A 16,737-nucleotide genomic window follows, 5' to 3' on the forward strand; every position below is an offset into this window, starting at 1 on the left:
ACTGCTCAGCCCATTCAAAGATCTTTATGATAGAAAATCGCATGCCCTCGTGCCTAGACTGTGTAACACCTGAAAACCCTATAATAGTGAGGGGACACGACCACCGGCTCCCTACACTTAATACAGAGGGAGTCAGGGTCACCTAGGATCAAGCCAACAGGAAAACACAAATAAAGGAGCAGACTTATCTGGGGAACCAGGCAGTTGCAGCATCCAGCAGTGAGCACAATCCAGGAAGTTGTATAAACCGCAAAGTGATGCAGTATGGGAGGGGATATAAAGGGATGCAATCAGTGCAAGTAGATGACAGCTGAGAGAGGGAAACGAGATGACAAAACGAAACCAAAAAAAAAGAACCTCAAGCAAGAGGTACTGAAGAACGTCTGTCAAAGCTTCTCAGAGATCTGGCGGTGACAGTACCCCTCCTTCTACAAGTGGACTCCGGACACTCAGAGCCCACCTTCTCAGGATGGGACCTATGGAAAGCCCTGATGAGACGAGTGGCCTTAGTGTCTGCCACTGGGACCCACATCCTCTCCTCATGACCATAACCCTCACAATGAACGAGGTACTGGAGAGAACCGCGGATAATGCGAGAATCCACAATCCTAGAGACTTGAAATTCAAGATTACCATCAACCACAATCGGAGGAGGAGGCAAAGAGAAGGGTACAGTGGGTTGGACATAAGATTTTAACAGGGACTTGTGAAAAACATTATGGATCTTCCAAGTCTGAGGAAGATCAAGACGAAAGGCAATGGGATTGATGACGGACAGAATCTTGTAAGGCCCAATAAACTCAGGACCCAACTTCCAGGAGGGAACCTTCAATTTGATATTCTTAGTAGACAACCACACCAGATCACCCACATTCAGGTCTGGACCAGACACACGTCTCTATCCGGCACACGCTTATATCTCTCACTCATCCTCTTCAGATTACCCTGAATCTTTTGCCAAATAAATGACAAAGACAAAGAAAACCTCTCCTCATCAGGTAAACCAGAAGACCCCTCTCCAGAGAATGTCCCAAACTGCAGATGAAACCCATATGCATAAAAAAATGGTGACTTATCCGAGGACTCCTGGTGACGGTTATTTAAAGCAAACTCTGCAAGGGACAAAAAAGAACACCAATCCTCCTGATTCTCAGTCACAAAACAGCGCAGATATGTCTCCAGATTCTGATTGACACGCTCTGTCTGGCCATTCGACTGCGGGTGAAAAGCAGAAGAGAACGACAACCGAACCCCCAAGCGAGAACAGAAGGCCTTCCAGAATCTGGAAACAAACTGCGTGCCTCTATCCGAGACTATATCTAGGAGAAATCCACGGCACACAATATGTTCTTCATCAATTAGTGATTTTAATGCATAGTAATTATTACATCCTTTTCGTTCCATCCAGAGCAAATATTAAAGCAATACAGTTGGCCTAGCAGTACAACCCCAACGTTTCGGTCGGTTGTCGACCTTTATCAAGGGATCTGTGGCTTAAGACATTCCAAATGCGCTCTGGAGGAGAGAAGAAAACCCAGAAATTGAATTTCTGGAACCGCAAACACATATTTTTCCAGTTTTGCATACAATTTATTCTCCCACAGAATGAGCAAGACCTGATATAGGTGGTCCCTAGGAGTTTTGAAATCAGGAGAAAAAATCAAAATGTCATCTAGATACACTAGTACAAATTTCCCCATTACATGATAAAAAATGCTGTTCACAAAATGCTGAAAGACGGCTGGAGCATTCATCAAACCAAATGGCATAACCAAATTCTCAAAATGGCCCTCAGGAGTATTGAAGGCCGTCTTACATTCATCCCCTTCCCTGACTCTGACCAGGTTGTATGCCCCTCTCAAATCTAACTTAGAAAAAACTTTAGCCCCAACAATCTGGTTAAACAGGTCCGGGATCAGAGGAAGCGGATAAGGGTCACAAATTGTGATAGTGTTCAGCTCCCTGAAATCCAGACATGGTCTTAAAGAACCATCTTTTTTCTTAACAAAAAAAAAAAAACAGCGGCAACAGGTGTCTTCAAGGGTCGGATGTGTCCCTTTCTCAGGCTGTCAGAGATATACATATGCATAGCGACCCTTTCAGGTTGGGAGAGATTGTATAAACAAGATTTAGGCAGCTTGGCGCCTGGAATGAGATTAATAGGGCAATCTAACTCCCGGTGAGGGGGCAGCTCCTGGACACCACTCAGAAAACACATCCGAAAATTCAGAGAGAAAAGATGGTAGAGTCTTGGTAGAAACCTCTGAAAGAGACGCCGTGAGGCAATTCTCTCTGCAAAAGTCACTCCATTCATTTATTTGCCTTGCTTGCCAATCAATGGTGGGATTATGTTTAGTGAGCCAGGGTAGCCCCAATACTAGACGCATAGGTAATCCGCTTAGGACGAAACATGAGACATCCTCAACATGAGCATCACCCACAGTCAAACGGATATTGTGAACTATGCCCTTTAACGATTTTTTAAAAAGTGGAGCGGAATCGATAGCAAAAACAGGTATATCTTTTCCCAAAGTGCATACCTGGAAACCATGTGTTATAGCAAACTGATTATCAATGAGATTGACAGCTGCTCCACCAGCTACAAAAATCTCACAAAAAATGTTATTGCTCTCTAGCGCCACCCTGGCAGGTAGGACAAAACGGGAACTACAAGCAAACAGAAAAACTTCAATTTCCGCATCAACCTTGCCAATAGTAACAGATTGAAAGTTTTTAGAGGATTTTTTTCTTTTAATTTCTTTATTACCCTCAAAATTCTCCCTGAATTTTCAAGAGGGGCAAACATTTGCCAAATGATTTATGCCTCCACAACAGAAACAAACCCTGCACTGATAGCTGAATCTTCTACTATCAGAGGCAAGCAAACCCATCTGCATGGTTTCCTGCTATGGGGAAATTGAGAGAGACTGAGACCCCTGCGCACTGAATGAGACCGCCCCACTGTCCTTGGACTGAATATGACAGGAAGGAGTGATCTCTCCTCTCTCTCTAAGATGCCTGTTAATACGAACAGCCTGAGACATGGCAGACTGCAAGGAGGCAGGTCTCTCATGAAAGGCAAATGCATCTTTCAATACCTCCGAAAGACCATAGCAAAATTGACTTCGGAGTGCAGCATCATTCCAACCAGTATCAGCTGCCCATCTCTGAAATTCTGAACAGTATATCTCAACGGACTGTTTACCCTGGCATAAAAGACGCAGTTTAGATTCAGCCAGAGCAATACGATCCGGGTCATTATATATCTGAACATGGGCTGCAAAAAATTAATCCACCGATCGGAGAGGCCGTGCGCCACCGGCAGCGAAAAGGCCCAAGACTCAGCGTTATCCCTGAGCAGCGAGATGATGATCCCCACCCTCTGCTCCTTATCACCAGATGAATGGGGAAGTAGGCGAAAATGGAGTTTGCAAGCCTCTCTAAAACAAACAAAATTCTCACTACCCCCAGAGAACGTTCCCGGAAGCGAGATCTTAGGCTCAGAACAAACTCCATGAACACAAGCTGAACCGGTCACCTGAAACTGAGATACAGTTTTATGGAGATCTGCTACCTCCAGAGAAAGACCCTACATGTGTTCAGTCAAGAGTGAAACCAGATCCATGCTTAAGACGGTTTTGGCGGTTTATAATGTCACGGACGGTGTTGCAGAAAACTAGAAGATACAAATAAAGATCCGACTGACTTTATCCCAAACTAAGGAACATAAGGGTGAGCCCTATAAAAGCTCTATAGCTCTCCCTGACTGCTCAGCTCATGCAAAGATCTTTATGATAGAAAATTCATGACTGCTCAGCTCATGCCTAGACTGTGTGACACCTGAAAACCCTTTAATATCGAGGGGACACGACCACCGGCTCCCTACACTTAATACGGAGGGAGGAACAGACTTATCTGAGGAACCAGGCAGTTTCAGCATCCAGCAGTGAGCACAATCCAGGAAGTTATATAAACCGCAAAGTGATGCAGTATGGGAGGAGATATAAAGAGATGCAATCAGTGCAACTAGATGACAGCTGAGAGAGGGAAACGAGATGACAAAACAAAAGAACCTCAAGCAAGAAGTACTGAAGAACGTCTGTCAAAGCTTCTCAGAGATCTGGTGGTGACACCCAAATACTGGAGCGAAAGAGGAAGTACCCCCCTACCCACCCGCGATCCCTGGCCCTGAATGCCAGCATTTCCAAATTCCTGGCCTTTGAAATGCTGTCATTCTGTCTGGTGGACACGGACAGTTTTAAGAATCTGATGTCGGTGACTGACCCACAGTACGTTGTGCCCAGCCGCCACTACTTTTCCAGGTGAGCCATCCCTTCCCTGCACAACCAAGTGGGATACAAAATCAGGTGTGCACTACGCAACGCCATCTGTGGCAAGGTCTACATAACTACTGATATGTGGACCAGTAAGCACGGTCAGGGACATTATATCTCCCTAACAGCACACTGGGTAAATGCAGTGGCACATGTCCTTCTACCACCGAGGATTGCAGGACGCTTCAGTTTGCCTCCTGTTGCGTCCTCCTCCTACTCAGCTTCCTCCTTCTCTACCGCCTCCTCATCCAGTCAGCGTAACACCTTCTCCACCGACTTCAGCACAGCAAGGGGGAAACGACAGCAGGCAGTTTTGAAACGTATCTGTTTGGGGGGACAAACCCCACACCGAGCAGGAGCTGTGGACGGGCATGGAACAACAGACCGATGAGTGGTTGGTGCCAGTGAGCCTCCAGTCCGGCCTGGTGTTGTGCGATAATTGACGCACATCCCTTGCCTGGCGCATGTGCTGAATTTAATTTAATAACTTGACCCACCCTTTCCACCCAGTCAGATTTCAGCCATTGACCTCCCTTGGATGTGGTATCCCTTTCTCAGGCTCCCTCTCCAGCATGGAACCCTGATTCCACTTTACCCGTGATCACCAGGGTAAGTACCTTGTATTAACTTTCTCTACATGATAAGTGCCAATTGCTGAAGTAAGACAAACCCTTTAAGTGTGCTACACTTAATAAGGTTAGGCATAAATGTCTTGGTGGTGTGCATTGCATGTTTCTATGTGTGATTGGTGTGTGCTATATATGTTCTATGTATCAGTGGTGTATGTGCAGCATGTGACATATGCATCAGTGGCATGTGAGACAGGTATAAGTTTCTTGTGTGCCACATGTGTCCAATGAGTGATTGGTGTGCGCTGCATGTGTGTTGTTTCTGACTGACTTAAGTGCAGGATATCCATAAATGTGTAAATTCTGCCACATGTATGTTTGTGCATTTTCCTGTAAATGTATGCCATCATACATCATCTTTAATAATTCTGTTATCACTGTAAGTGCTCATGAACACGACCATTGGATGTTTTGCAGTCCGCAAATTGCAGATCCGCAAAACATGGACACCAGGCGTGTGCAACAGAACAGCCAGTCTCTAATAAAACAGTCCTGTTCTTGTCTGTAATGCTGAAAATAATAGGACATGTTCTATCATATTGCAGAACGGCCATGCAAACATACAGACACGGAATGCACACAAATTATTTATTTTTTATTTTTTCAGACACCATTGAAGTGAACAGTACAGACATGGAAAAAAATAAGTTAGTGTGCAGGAGCCCTAAGGTGGGCCCCCAGAATCAGTTACACTGGTGGGTCCTAAGTACCCCAGTCCAGCACTGATCACACTACAATAGTTGTCTGTTTTGTGGCAGACACTGCCACACACACACTTGCTCCAGTTTATAAGCTAAACACACTATGGCGCTTCCGCTGGTTCAGCATAGGCATCTCCCTGCGTACTGCCACCTCAGTATCAATCGTATGTATGCAATGTATTAATGTATGAGCCAATCAGGACAAGTCTCCCCATTTCCTCCCAGTGTCATATGGTCCTCTGTCTTCTTTCTCATGGTTTTCTCCCTCCAAAATTAACAGTAAAATGGCTCTCCCACCAAAATAACAGTAAAATGGCGCTGGATGCCGTTTTTATGCAATACGTCTAAAGTGAATCGCAAAAGCTTCAGATTCCTTTGGAGGACACATTTTTGTGAAGTTCATAACAAATGTTATGCATTTTTAATTGCTTTGCTAATCCATGGCATCATCCTTAGAGGTGCAGCATCTTCTTTGCATGCTGCACCTCTAATTCTCAGTTGTCACTGAGCTGGTGGGTAGAGACTAGCTGGTATCATGTCTGACCATAGTCTACACATGGAGACAGACAATTCTAATCTCTGATTGTCTCACACTCACCCACAATCTTTTTTTCTCTTATAAAACATATTACAACCTTTCTTATATACAAGTGTAATATTAATTTATACAAAGTTGGGTGGGACAACAGTGACCATTCAACCCTTTCCAACAGCCATAGTACATGTAGGGCAGCTGCTGGGTCTTTAAAGATGGCGCACATTGCAGACATTTAACCCATCAGATGCATTAGTTGACCATGGCATCAGAGTAGTGAAAAAGCAGGAGCTGCAGACTCATGATTCGGTAAACGCTTCGCCCAGCTGAGATCGGGAAGCTTTTACCTTGTAGTAATAAGCCAGAGATTGCTATACTCCAATACAAGCCTGCAGGGCGCAGCACTTCATTGGAATATACTGAATACGCTATTGCTTGTTATAGTCACCTATAATGACTTTAAAAAAGTATGAAAAAAAATATAAAAAAAATTAAGAAAATAAAAATAATAAAAAAATAAGCCTCATAGTTGCATCTGAAAACACTAAATATAAAAATGTTGTGAATGGCATAATGGAAAAAAAATCCAAATGGCCAATTCACCGTTTTTTTCATTGCTTCACTTCCAGAAAAACTTTAATAGAAAGTGATCAAAAAGTCATACACACCCCGAAATGGTAGCAATAGAAACTACAGATAGTCCCTCAAAAATATAGCTCCGTATATGCAACTATAAAAAAAGTTATGGGGGTGTGAATATGGCGATGAAAAGAAAAAAAATGTATTTTTTCCTTTCTTTTATTAGTATTTATTAGTAGCAGTAAAACACACGTAAAAAAATATAAATGTGATATTGTTGTAAATGTACTAACCTAGAGAATGAAGGGCATGGTTCAGAATAGTTCAATTTAATTGCACTGCAATTTAGGGGTTGCTCACATCACCGTTATGTATTCCATTATGGCTTTCCGTTATAACATGGTTATAATAGAAAATAACGGAATCCATAAGATGGAAATCAAAATGGAAACCTTTAGAGGCTTTCCATTTTGATCCGCCGTAATAGAAGTATATGGGCAAGCATAACGGATCCGTCTGGCTTCCATTATGCTGGACGGAAAACAAAGTTCTATCTTCAAAATTCTGTTGTTTTCCATTATAACCATGTTATAACGGAAAGCCATAACGGAATACATAACGGTGATGTGAACAAGCCCTTAATTTGAGACCATAAAAACAAAACCCATAAAACTGTGTCAGAAATGTGTGTTTTTTTTCCAACTCTACCCCATTTGGAATTTATTTCCAACTTCCCACTACATCATATGTAATATTAAATGGTGGCATTAAAAATAACAACCTGTCCTGCAAAAAACAAGCCCTCATATGGCTATGTTAACAAAAAAATGCAAAACGTTATGGCTTCAGGAAAGCAGAGAGTAAATATGAAAAATTGCCACGTCAGGAAGGAGTTAAAGATACACCTACATTGAAGTAATAAGCCAGAGCCTGTACTAGGCTTCTAGACCTATTACTGGCATATCCCAATGCACGCCTGCAGGTGGTAGCACTACATTGGAATATGCCAATCTTTGTATATTGCAACGTAGGGCGACCTGTGATCTTTCAGCTGTTTCAAAACTACAACTTCCATCATGCCTGGGCAGCCTACAGATATCAGGGCAAGCTGGGAGTTGTCATTTTTAACAGGTGGAGGGTTGCTGGTTTTAAAGGATAACATTTCATTACTTTATACCAGGGATAAGCAACCTCCAGCACTCCAGCTGTTCTGAAACTACATCTCCAAGAATCCTCCTTTTACTGCTATGGGAGTTACAAGAACAGCAGAGCAAGTGTGCATGCTAGTAGTTGTAGTTTCACAGTAGCTGGAGTTCTGATTCCTGCCTTATACAATTTGCAATATAATGATTGCATGTTGCTGTCCACTTGGGGGCCTAAAAAAGTTTTTAAAAATATAACAAAAAGAAAAATCAAATCACCCCTCGTTCCCCAAATTAAAGTAAAAATAAATCAACAATCCAAAAATTTACAAAATAGGCATTGCCTTGTCTGAAAACACCCGTCCTATGAAAGTATGATACAATTCATCCCATATGGTGAATGATGTAACGGGAAAAAAATGTATATGGCCAATTTGCAGTTTCACCTTCCCGTCCCAAAAATGAATAAAAGCAAAGCAAAAATTCCTTCACACTCCATAAAGGTATGAATAAAAAAGCTTCCAAGTAATGGGGGTCAGAATATGGCAATGAAAAAAAAAGTATTTTTTTTTTCAGTATTAAAACACAAGAAAAACTACTGTTGCAATCGTACTAACCCAGAGAATCAATGAAAGGGTCCATAAGATAGAAGGACGGATCCGTTCTTCGGCCCGTAGACTTGTATTATAACGGAATGCGAAACTGAAGCCTTTAAAAGGCATTCCATTTGCTCTCCGTCCTAATAGAAGTCTATGGGAATCAAAACGGATCCGTCTGGGTCCCGTTACGCAAGACGGAAAACAAAGTCCTGTGACTTTGGTTTCCGTCTTGCATAACTGGACCCAGACGGTTCAGTTATGCTTTCCCATAGACTTCTATTAGGACAGAAAGCAAACGGAATGCCTTTTAAAGGCTTCCGTTTTGAATTCTGTCTGGGCTTTCTTTTATTTTCCGTTATAACCATGTTATAATGAAAAGCCATAACAAAATCCCTAACGCTAGTGTGAACCCACCCGTACAGGTAAGTTTTACTGCATTAAACTCTGGCAGAATTGTATTTTTTTCCAATTCCACCACATTTGGATTTTTTTTCCAGCTTCCCACTACATCATATGTATTATTCATTGGAGACAAAAGAAACTTGTTTCACAAAAATAAGCTCTCATATGACTATGTAAACGGAAAAATTAAAGAAGTTATGGCTCTGAGAAGGCAGGGAACAAAAGACGAGAACGCAAAAATGGTAAATTGTCCTGTCAGGAAGGGGCTAAATTTAATGTGCCGTGTACCATATTTTTTAAAGTACAATGCCCTATTTGCAATAAAATTTATTTTATAAATTATATGGCACTGAAATCCAGACCTACGTTTCTATACTTTAACTTTTGTCAAAAGGACAAGAACCTCATTATAACTAATAATCCCCAAATAAATGAATGTGTGGCAAACAGACAATGCTAATAAAACCACTCATAGCAGAAATATAGTAGTTTATTTTAATAACAGGAGCTAAGTAGATATTTCTTGGCACCACATTAATCAATATGCAATGCAGTCAAATATTATCAGAAACTATAATAAATTAAGATCAGTATAAATATAAACCATAGTCATAGACATACAGTTGACAGACCTTCACTGTTATGTATTAGTCCCATCAGTACTCACCATTTCATTCTCTTCTCCTTCATTAAGCACAGCATGATTTCCTGCCATTCCTTCGCGTACAAGTGACACAGTACAAAGCTCAGCATGGGAATGAGGCAAGACCTAATTCCTACTGACCTGCAAACTTATCACTGCTGTAGTTTATATTATGAAAGTACAGCCTCCTCATTTGCCTAAGGACTCTTATTGGACCTAGGATTTTTTTTCATTTTTTGTACTGTAAGGAAAATGATGTGTTTTTTCTCCTTACCTAAGCTTTATTTACAGGGGTATTATCTACTGGAATACCCATTTAAGGCAAGAATTCCATTAAAACTGCAGGGCCAAATTAATGGGGAAAAAATGAAATGGAAATAGAAAAAAAAAAAAACACGCAATTTACCATTTTTGTCAGCTTGTCCAACCCACCCAAAAACAATTTAATAACCGTGATCCAAAAATTGTACTTACCCCAAACATGGTACATGTGTAGTACAGTTAACACACATGCTTAACTAGACATTTTAACTAAACTAATTGTGTTAGGCTTACACCTTCAACTGCTTTTCTGTGGCTTTTGTTTCGGGATATCATGATGAGTTAAGAAATTTGAGTTAAAGGGGTTCTCCAGGCTTTTAATATTGATGACCTATACTCAGAATAGCTCATCAATATCAGATCGGTGGAGGTCCTATAAACGGAACTCCCACGATCAGCAAAAAGAAGGGAAAGCACTATAGTACCTGCGTGCCATCTCCCTTCTCTCTTCCTGCTCACTGCTGCTATGTGCATGGCAGTGAGACGGCACGTGCGCACTCTGTGAACCTTCCCTTCATACTGCTAATTGGCGGGGGTGTCGGGTGTTGGACCCCCGCCAATCTGATATTGATGACCTATACTGAGGATAGGTCGTCAGTATTACAAGCCTGTAGAAGATTACATACAAGTCCGCTTTAGGCAGTGTGGGAAATATCCCTATAGGCTGCGCTCGCCCTGCCTACAAGCAGAGTAATTGCCCCAAAAGGGGCAGCCCCACTTCTCGGTGGCTGTACCCTCTTGTGCTGTCCCTACCTGTCAATTTCCCAAATAATGGAGACTGACGAATATTCAATCTGTGATTCCAGAGCTTTATATAAAAAGCCTATGAATATCCAAGTGTGAGACCTACTGATAATGGTGGTGATCCTATATAGAAGTTAGAGAAGGCTGCAAGCCATTCATTTATTACAGGATTATCCTTTCCAATGCCACCGTGCACAGTTAACAAGATCCCCTGATGAACCTCTCTATTTTAAAAGGGGAAACACGTCGGGAGGAAAACCTTTTCTAACAAGATGAACACTTCTCTAACTTGTATATAGGATCACCACCATTGTCAGTAGGTCTCACACTTGGACATTCATAGGCTTTTTATATAAAGCTCTGGAATCACAGATTTAATATCTGGCAGTCTCCATTATTTGGGAACTTGACAGGTAGGGACAGCACAACAGAGTACAGCCACCGAGAAGTGGGGCGGCCCCTTTCGGGGCGATTACTCTGTTTGTAGGCAGGGCGAGCGTAGCCTATAGGGATATTTCCCACACTGCCTAAAGCGGACTTGTATGTAATCTTTTTTCCCTGTATCCTGAAATGAACACAATTTGATCTGACCTGGCTACATAACGATCTAGTGGGATTTGTCAGGAGATACAAAGATCCAGCGAGACTTGTCTGTAGAAACAAATCAGACACCTGTCCTGTAGTCATCATAAAGCAAGGAGGGTCTGTCACATACTCTGGGACCTTTATTCCTGTTGATCCAGACATTACGTGGTCAACAGTACTGTGAGTAACCACATTGTGACGATATACCTACATTTTTATCTGATTTCATTATACTATAGTGATAGTGGGAATTTATTAATAAGATATAATAAATGTTATGTTTTAAGGGGAATTATTTTGCTCAGTGATTTGGTTCTTGATAACCCCCACCGGTATCCTTACTTTTTCAGTGATTTGTATGTACTAAATCACACACAGCAGTTGTTTGACTGGTGCGTCACCCCATGGGTTGCCAGTGCTATCGTGGATTAGAGGGACCTGGGAAGGCAGAGTTTCCCTTGGAACTGTGTTAGGCCTTTCTTATTTGCAGTCCCCCCTTTTTACATCCACTAGTCCCTTCCCTCCTTCCCCGATTGGTCCTGTAAGGTCTTAAAAACTTCCAGGGAGACAGGAGGAGTTATTTCATGGACCTGAGCTGTGTCCACTAAGGCAGGGGTCTGCCTGGGCAATTTGGCAGTGAATGTTGCCACCTGATCTGCCTTGGCTTTTCCCTTTGCCTCCTTTGAGTCTGTTTTACAGTAACCTTTGTTTTCATCACCGCCACACAAGTTGGCGACATGAGGGCTTCCATAAGAGACCTCACTGCTTCCCCATTTTGATGGGTTTACCTGAAAGGGTCAGGACGTCTCTGGCTTTCAAATGGGCCCATAGTCATAGGCTATACCTGGAATCAGCGGAAATGTTGGCTGCTTTTTTCCTCTGCACATCTGCAAACCATCTCCAGAGCCCTTAGCTCTGCTTCTTGGGCAGACATATGTGGTGGTAATGACTTTTCCTTTTTAGTGTCATGTTTAATCACCACTACCCAACCTGTGTAGTACCTACCATCCTGGCCATACCTCGATCCATCCACAAAAAGCACATGATTTGGATTATCTAATGACTGATTTTCCACATCCTGCTGTCTCTCATGACATCATGTGCAAACAGTCATGAGCCTCTTTCTCTGGATCTGGAAGAAAAGTTTTTTAAATGCCCTAACTCTTCCCTCACCCCTTGCTCCAGAGGCAACAGGGTGGCTTGATTCAAAGTATTACACCTTTGGGCAGTAACATTGTTAGGCAACAAAATGCAACACTGCATTCTCAAATGACCAGCAACAAAAATATTTTTGGGTTGTACTTTCATGAGGATCAAGTACTGTCACTTTTGTGGTTCAGGACTATCTCAGAGCTTTGGTTGTACAACTGCTACAGCTCTGATGCTGAAAGGGGCACATCTGGCCACGGGGTCAAGTCTGGCTGAATAATATGCCACAGGGCATTGTTGCTGGCCTTGCAGTTGGGTGAGGGCAGCTGAGGCATGGCCATTTAATTCTATACAATACAATCTAAATGTTATAATCAAATAGGCCCAGGACGGGGAAACACAAAATTGCCAGATTTAGTTCACAAAAGGCATCTACCACCTCATCTATAAAGTGGAAGGGACTAACAATCATAAGGATGCTGCATCAAACTTGCATCCATGGTCTGCAATAAGGAACACGCCCAAAAATGTCCTCAGTGCATTCATGTTTCTGGGCAAAGGGGTGTCCTCCACAGCCTTCTTACGTTCAGGGGTGAAATGAAGGTAACAGTAATGCAGCAAAACTGATTTTTTTTATTTTTTTTTATTTACCTTGCAGCCATGATCAGCTAAAAAAGGACAGGAGTGTCATGGCTGTGTGAGATTGTGGAACAGCTCTGCCTGTATAATGTTTATGCCTAAATTGTATTAGAACTGTTATTTGGCATTCCGGGCACTAGAGGCCTCTGTTTTGCAGCTACAGCCAGCACACTTTGGGATTTGCATATGAAAAGCAGATGATGACTCATGCAGGCTGCTTCTGAGAAAACTAGGAAGTCTAAGCTGATCTGACATGGTTGAAGGATTGTGCTGTGAGAGACTGAATCCTATTCCATCCTGGTTTGCGGATGTCCGGCAGTGAATGGACACTCAGAGGAAGGAGAGTAGCTGTCGTCCTCTTACTGGATCCAGCTCTTTGTAAGAGAGATTGTCCCAGGAAGGCTATTTTCAGTGTGTGGACAGAAGCCTTATTACCAATCAAGGCTGCACAGTTGCTGAGAGGTTGGTGACTATCCCGGGTAAGCAGCATCCTCGGGCCCAGAATGGTTGCAGGTCAGTACACCTGGTTACCGATTGTACTATACTGTGTGGCACCTAAAGTAACAGAGACTAGCCTAGGTCTTGTAGTAGCTAGATAGTTAGGGTTATATCTTTGTTAGGCCTCACTGTACTGGACTGCAGCGCAGTAATTGACTTGCATACTCTGCTGAATCTGCCACTGGTTAGGTGTGTCCTCTGTAGCGGCACAGCACGACTTGTAGGCTCTGCTGTGTGCACCAATGGGCTAGGCCTGTCCCTCGGACAGGGACGTGACTGTGGGCCTGGGGTATTACTTATTCTGTTCATACTTGTGTTATTACTATTTCCTAAGTAAAGTTTCTGTTCTTGCATATAAAGCTGGTGTCAGTGTCGCTTTCCTTGTCTGTGACTTTGCTATATCCTGGGGAGCCCACCCCGGTACACAGCTTACAACTTGGTGCAGTCGGCAGGATACAGCGACCGTTATGGAGGGGAACGTGGCGGGAGACCGTCCCCCGGCACCAGTGGTGCCGGATCAGGACCCAGCCTAGGGTGCACAGGCGCAAGTCCAGCTTGCCCCCAACAATATGGCTACCCCAGTAGGATACATCCCTGTAGGGGCACTGCTGCGTCATCTGCCAAAGTATGACGGTAGAAACATGACATTGCAGGACTGGACTGATGTGAAGGGTGTGAAGTGCAGTTAAAATGTGTAACCTGACCCCCGAACTGTGGACTGAGGTTGCTTTGGGAGCCCTAGAGGGTGAAGTCAAGCAGACAGTGATGGTAAGGCCTGACTCCAAGAGAGATACCCTAGAGAAGATATTCTCCCTGCTAGAGAGAGTCCAAGGGGGGCGGTACAGTTACGGAGTCACTTCTTTAACTGACCCCAGCGAGAGGGAGAGACCCTGATGCAATATTCCAATGCTCTACAGGAGACGCTGAATGAGATACAATGATGAGACCCTGAGGCCATGTGCGCCTTCCGGGAGGTGGAGCGGCTTCTACGAGATCAGTTCATAGTGGGGCTCTCCAATAAATTCTTACAAGATAAATTTCAAGAGATGACCCTAACAATGGCCGACATAACATTCTACAGCGTTTACTTAGCCACTGTAGAGAGAGAGATAGAGCCCATACCTGCAGCAGTGAGAGTAGTAAATAGCATGCAAGTTACAAGGGACCAGCCGTTACAAGTGTCCCAGATGAAGGCAGAACCGTCCTGGCCTTCGGAAACGGTCCTCGCACCTCGTGCCACTCCACCCAAAACAACCCCGGTGAGGGGGCCGGTCAGAAGAGGGCCCCTCTGTTGGGCTTGCCGAAAGTACGGCCATATGACCAGAGAGTGCCCAGAACAGGTAGCATCTGAGCCGACATGAAACTTCAGACCACTGCAGTAGCTGGGCGTCCTGCGGCGGTGCACCAGAAGTTAAGCCCTCTGCGTGAAGAATGTGATCTGTATGCCAGCAGCTCTGTATTAGAAGCCGAGTTGGAAGGCCGAAAGGTCTGCTGCCTAGTTGATACAGGGTTAGAGTGCACCCTAATGCCTCAGGAGTTCTTCGAGAGGCACTTCGGGCATATGATGGAGCCTAAAGACGCGAGCGTCATCAGGCTGATGGCTGCCGATAATAGAGAGATGGATGTTCGAGGGATAATCTGGATGTGGGTATGACTGTTTGGACAAGACATCGGCAAGAAAGGGGTCGTGCTGGTGGACCATTCGTCCCGGAAAGGAATAGACATGACCCTGGGCATGAATATACTTAGAGACCTAGACCATCAACTCTATGCCAAGGAAGGGCCAAAGTAGTGGCAACAGGCCACCGCACACCGGCCTACCCAGAAGGTCTTACAACAAATGGTGAGGAGCTGTAGCTTGCAAAAGAGTAACCTGTCCGGTCGGGCCCTTTGCTCCAGAGGACCCCGTTGAAGATCCCTCCTCGATGAGCGTGAATATTGATGCTTCCAGTGAGGGCTGAACCATGACTGAATGGACTGGAGGTCCTAATCAAACCCGCTTATCAAGAAGAAATGCAGACTCGCCCACTGGTATCCCGGGCCCTCGCCATTGTGAAGGATGGATGTGTGCCTGTACACTGTTGTAATGTTGAGGACTGCGAGTTAACTGTCCCCGCAAACACCCTGCTGCCAAAGTTTATGTGTCCGAAGGGGGTATCACTCGATGAAGGGGTTTCTCGCTGCAGCCAGATAGGAGATCCGCCTGGACATATGCTGTGGAGATCAATTCAAGGGGAATCCAGACAGCGGAGTAGAATGGTCGAGTGATCTTGGCCCGTATGGGGGGTGGACTGCAGAACCCTGACCCTGTGGGAACCAAAGCTGCTGGAAGGTACCCGCTGGGAATTTCAGGAGGCCTTCTCAATACATGATAAAGATTTTGGGTGTGCTACTGCCATCGAACATGAAATCCTAACCGGCGATGCTGCGCCGATCAGGGAACGTTACCGGCAGATCCCACCTAAGATGTATCAGGAGGTGAAAAATATGGTGGTCAGCATGTTGGAGAACCGGGTGATCCAGGAGAGTCAAAGTCCATGGGCTGCTCCGGTAGTCTTGGTGCGGAAGAAAAATGTGAGTCTCCGGTTCTGCGTAGATTATCGGAAGCTGAATACTCAGACCGTCCGGGATGCCTACCCCCTTCCGCGGATTGAGGAGTCATTATCAGCCCTAAGCCAAGTTCTTGACCTGGTTAGTGGGTACTGGCAGGTGCTGGTGGCCAAGAAGGACAAAGCCAAAACGGCCTTCATTCTACCTATGGGACTCTACGAGTTCAACCGGATGCCCTTCGGCCTCTCCAATGCTCCAGGGACATTCCAGCGATTGATAGAACACTGTATGGGGAACCTCAACTTCGAATCAGTATTGATATACATGGATGACATAGTAGTGTTCGGGGCTTGCTTCGAAGATCACCTCCAGAAGCTGCGACAAGTCTTGGGATGGCTACGAGACCATGGGTTCAAGATCAAGCCCAAAAAAATGTCAGCTGTTCCGACAGCAGATAGAGTACTTAGGATATGTGGTCACCCAGGAGGGTGTAAAACCAGCCCACAGCAAGGTGGAGGCTGTTCAGAAGTGGCCCAGCCATGTAAGCTACAGTAAGTACGTGCGTTCGTGGGACTGGCCGGCTACTACAGGAGGTTTATACCCAAATTCGCTCATCTGGTGGGCCCATTAAACAAGAGGCAAGCTAGTGGAACGAAGAAACACCTGTCACCACCAGACATCTGAGAA

The 16,737-nt window shown here is 44.3% G+C and overlaps 1 protein-coding gene across 1 annotated transcript in view; it reads right to left on the reverse strand.

Annotated features, from left to right (window-relative positions):
• Positions 1-9,712, reverse strand: part of LOC122934993 (probable cation-transporting ATPase 13A5) — a 249,603-nt gene extending 239,891 nt beyond the window's left edge. Inside the window, exon 1 of the mRNA XM_044290686.1 lies at positions 9,589-9,712. Coding sequence (XP_044146621.1) covers positions 9,589-9,636 — 48 coding nt within the window. The 5' untranslated portion in view covers positions 9,637-9,712. The remainder of the gene's footprint in view (positions 1-9,588) is intronic.
• Positions 9,713-16,737: the final 7,025 nt, after the last annotated feature.

The sequence above is a fragment of the Bufo gargarizans genome, chromosome 4 (assembly GCF_014858855.1).
Source record: "Bufo gargarizans isolate SCDJY-AF-19 chromosome 4, ASM1485885v1, whole genome shotgun sequence".
Classification (NCBI taxonomy): Eukaryota; Metazoa; Chordata; class Amphibia; order Anura; family Bufonidae; genus Bufo; species Bufo gargarizans.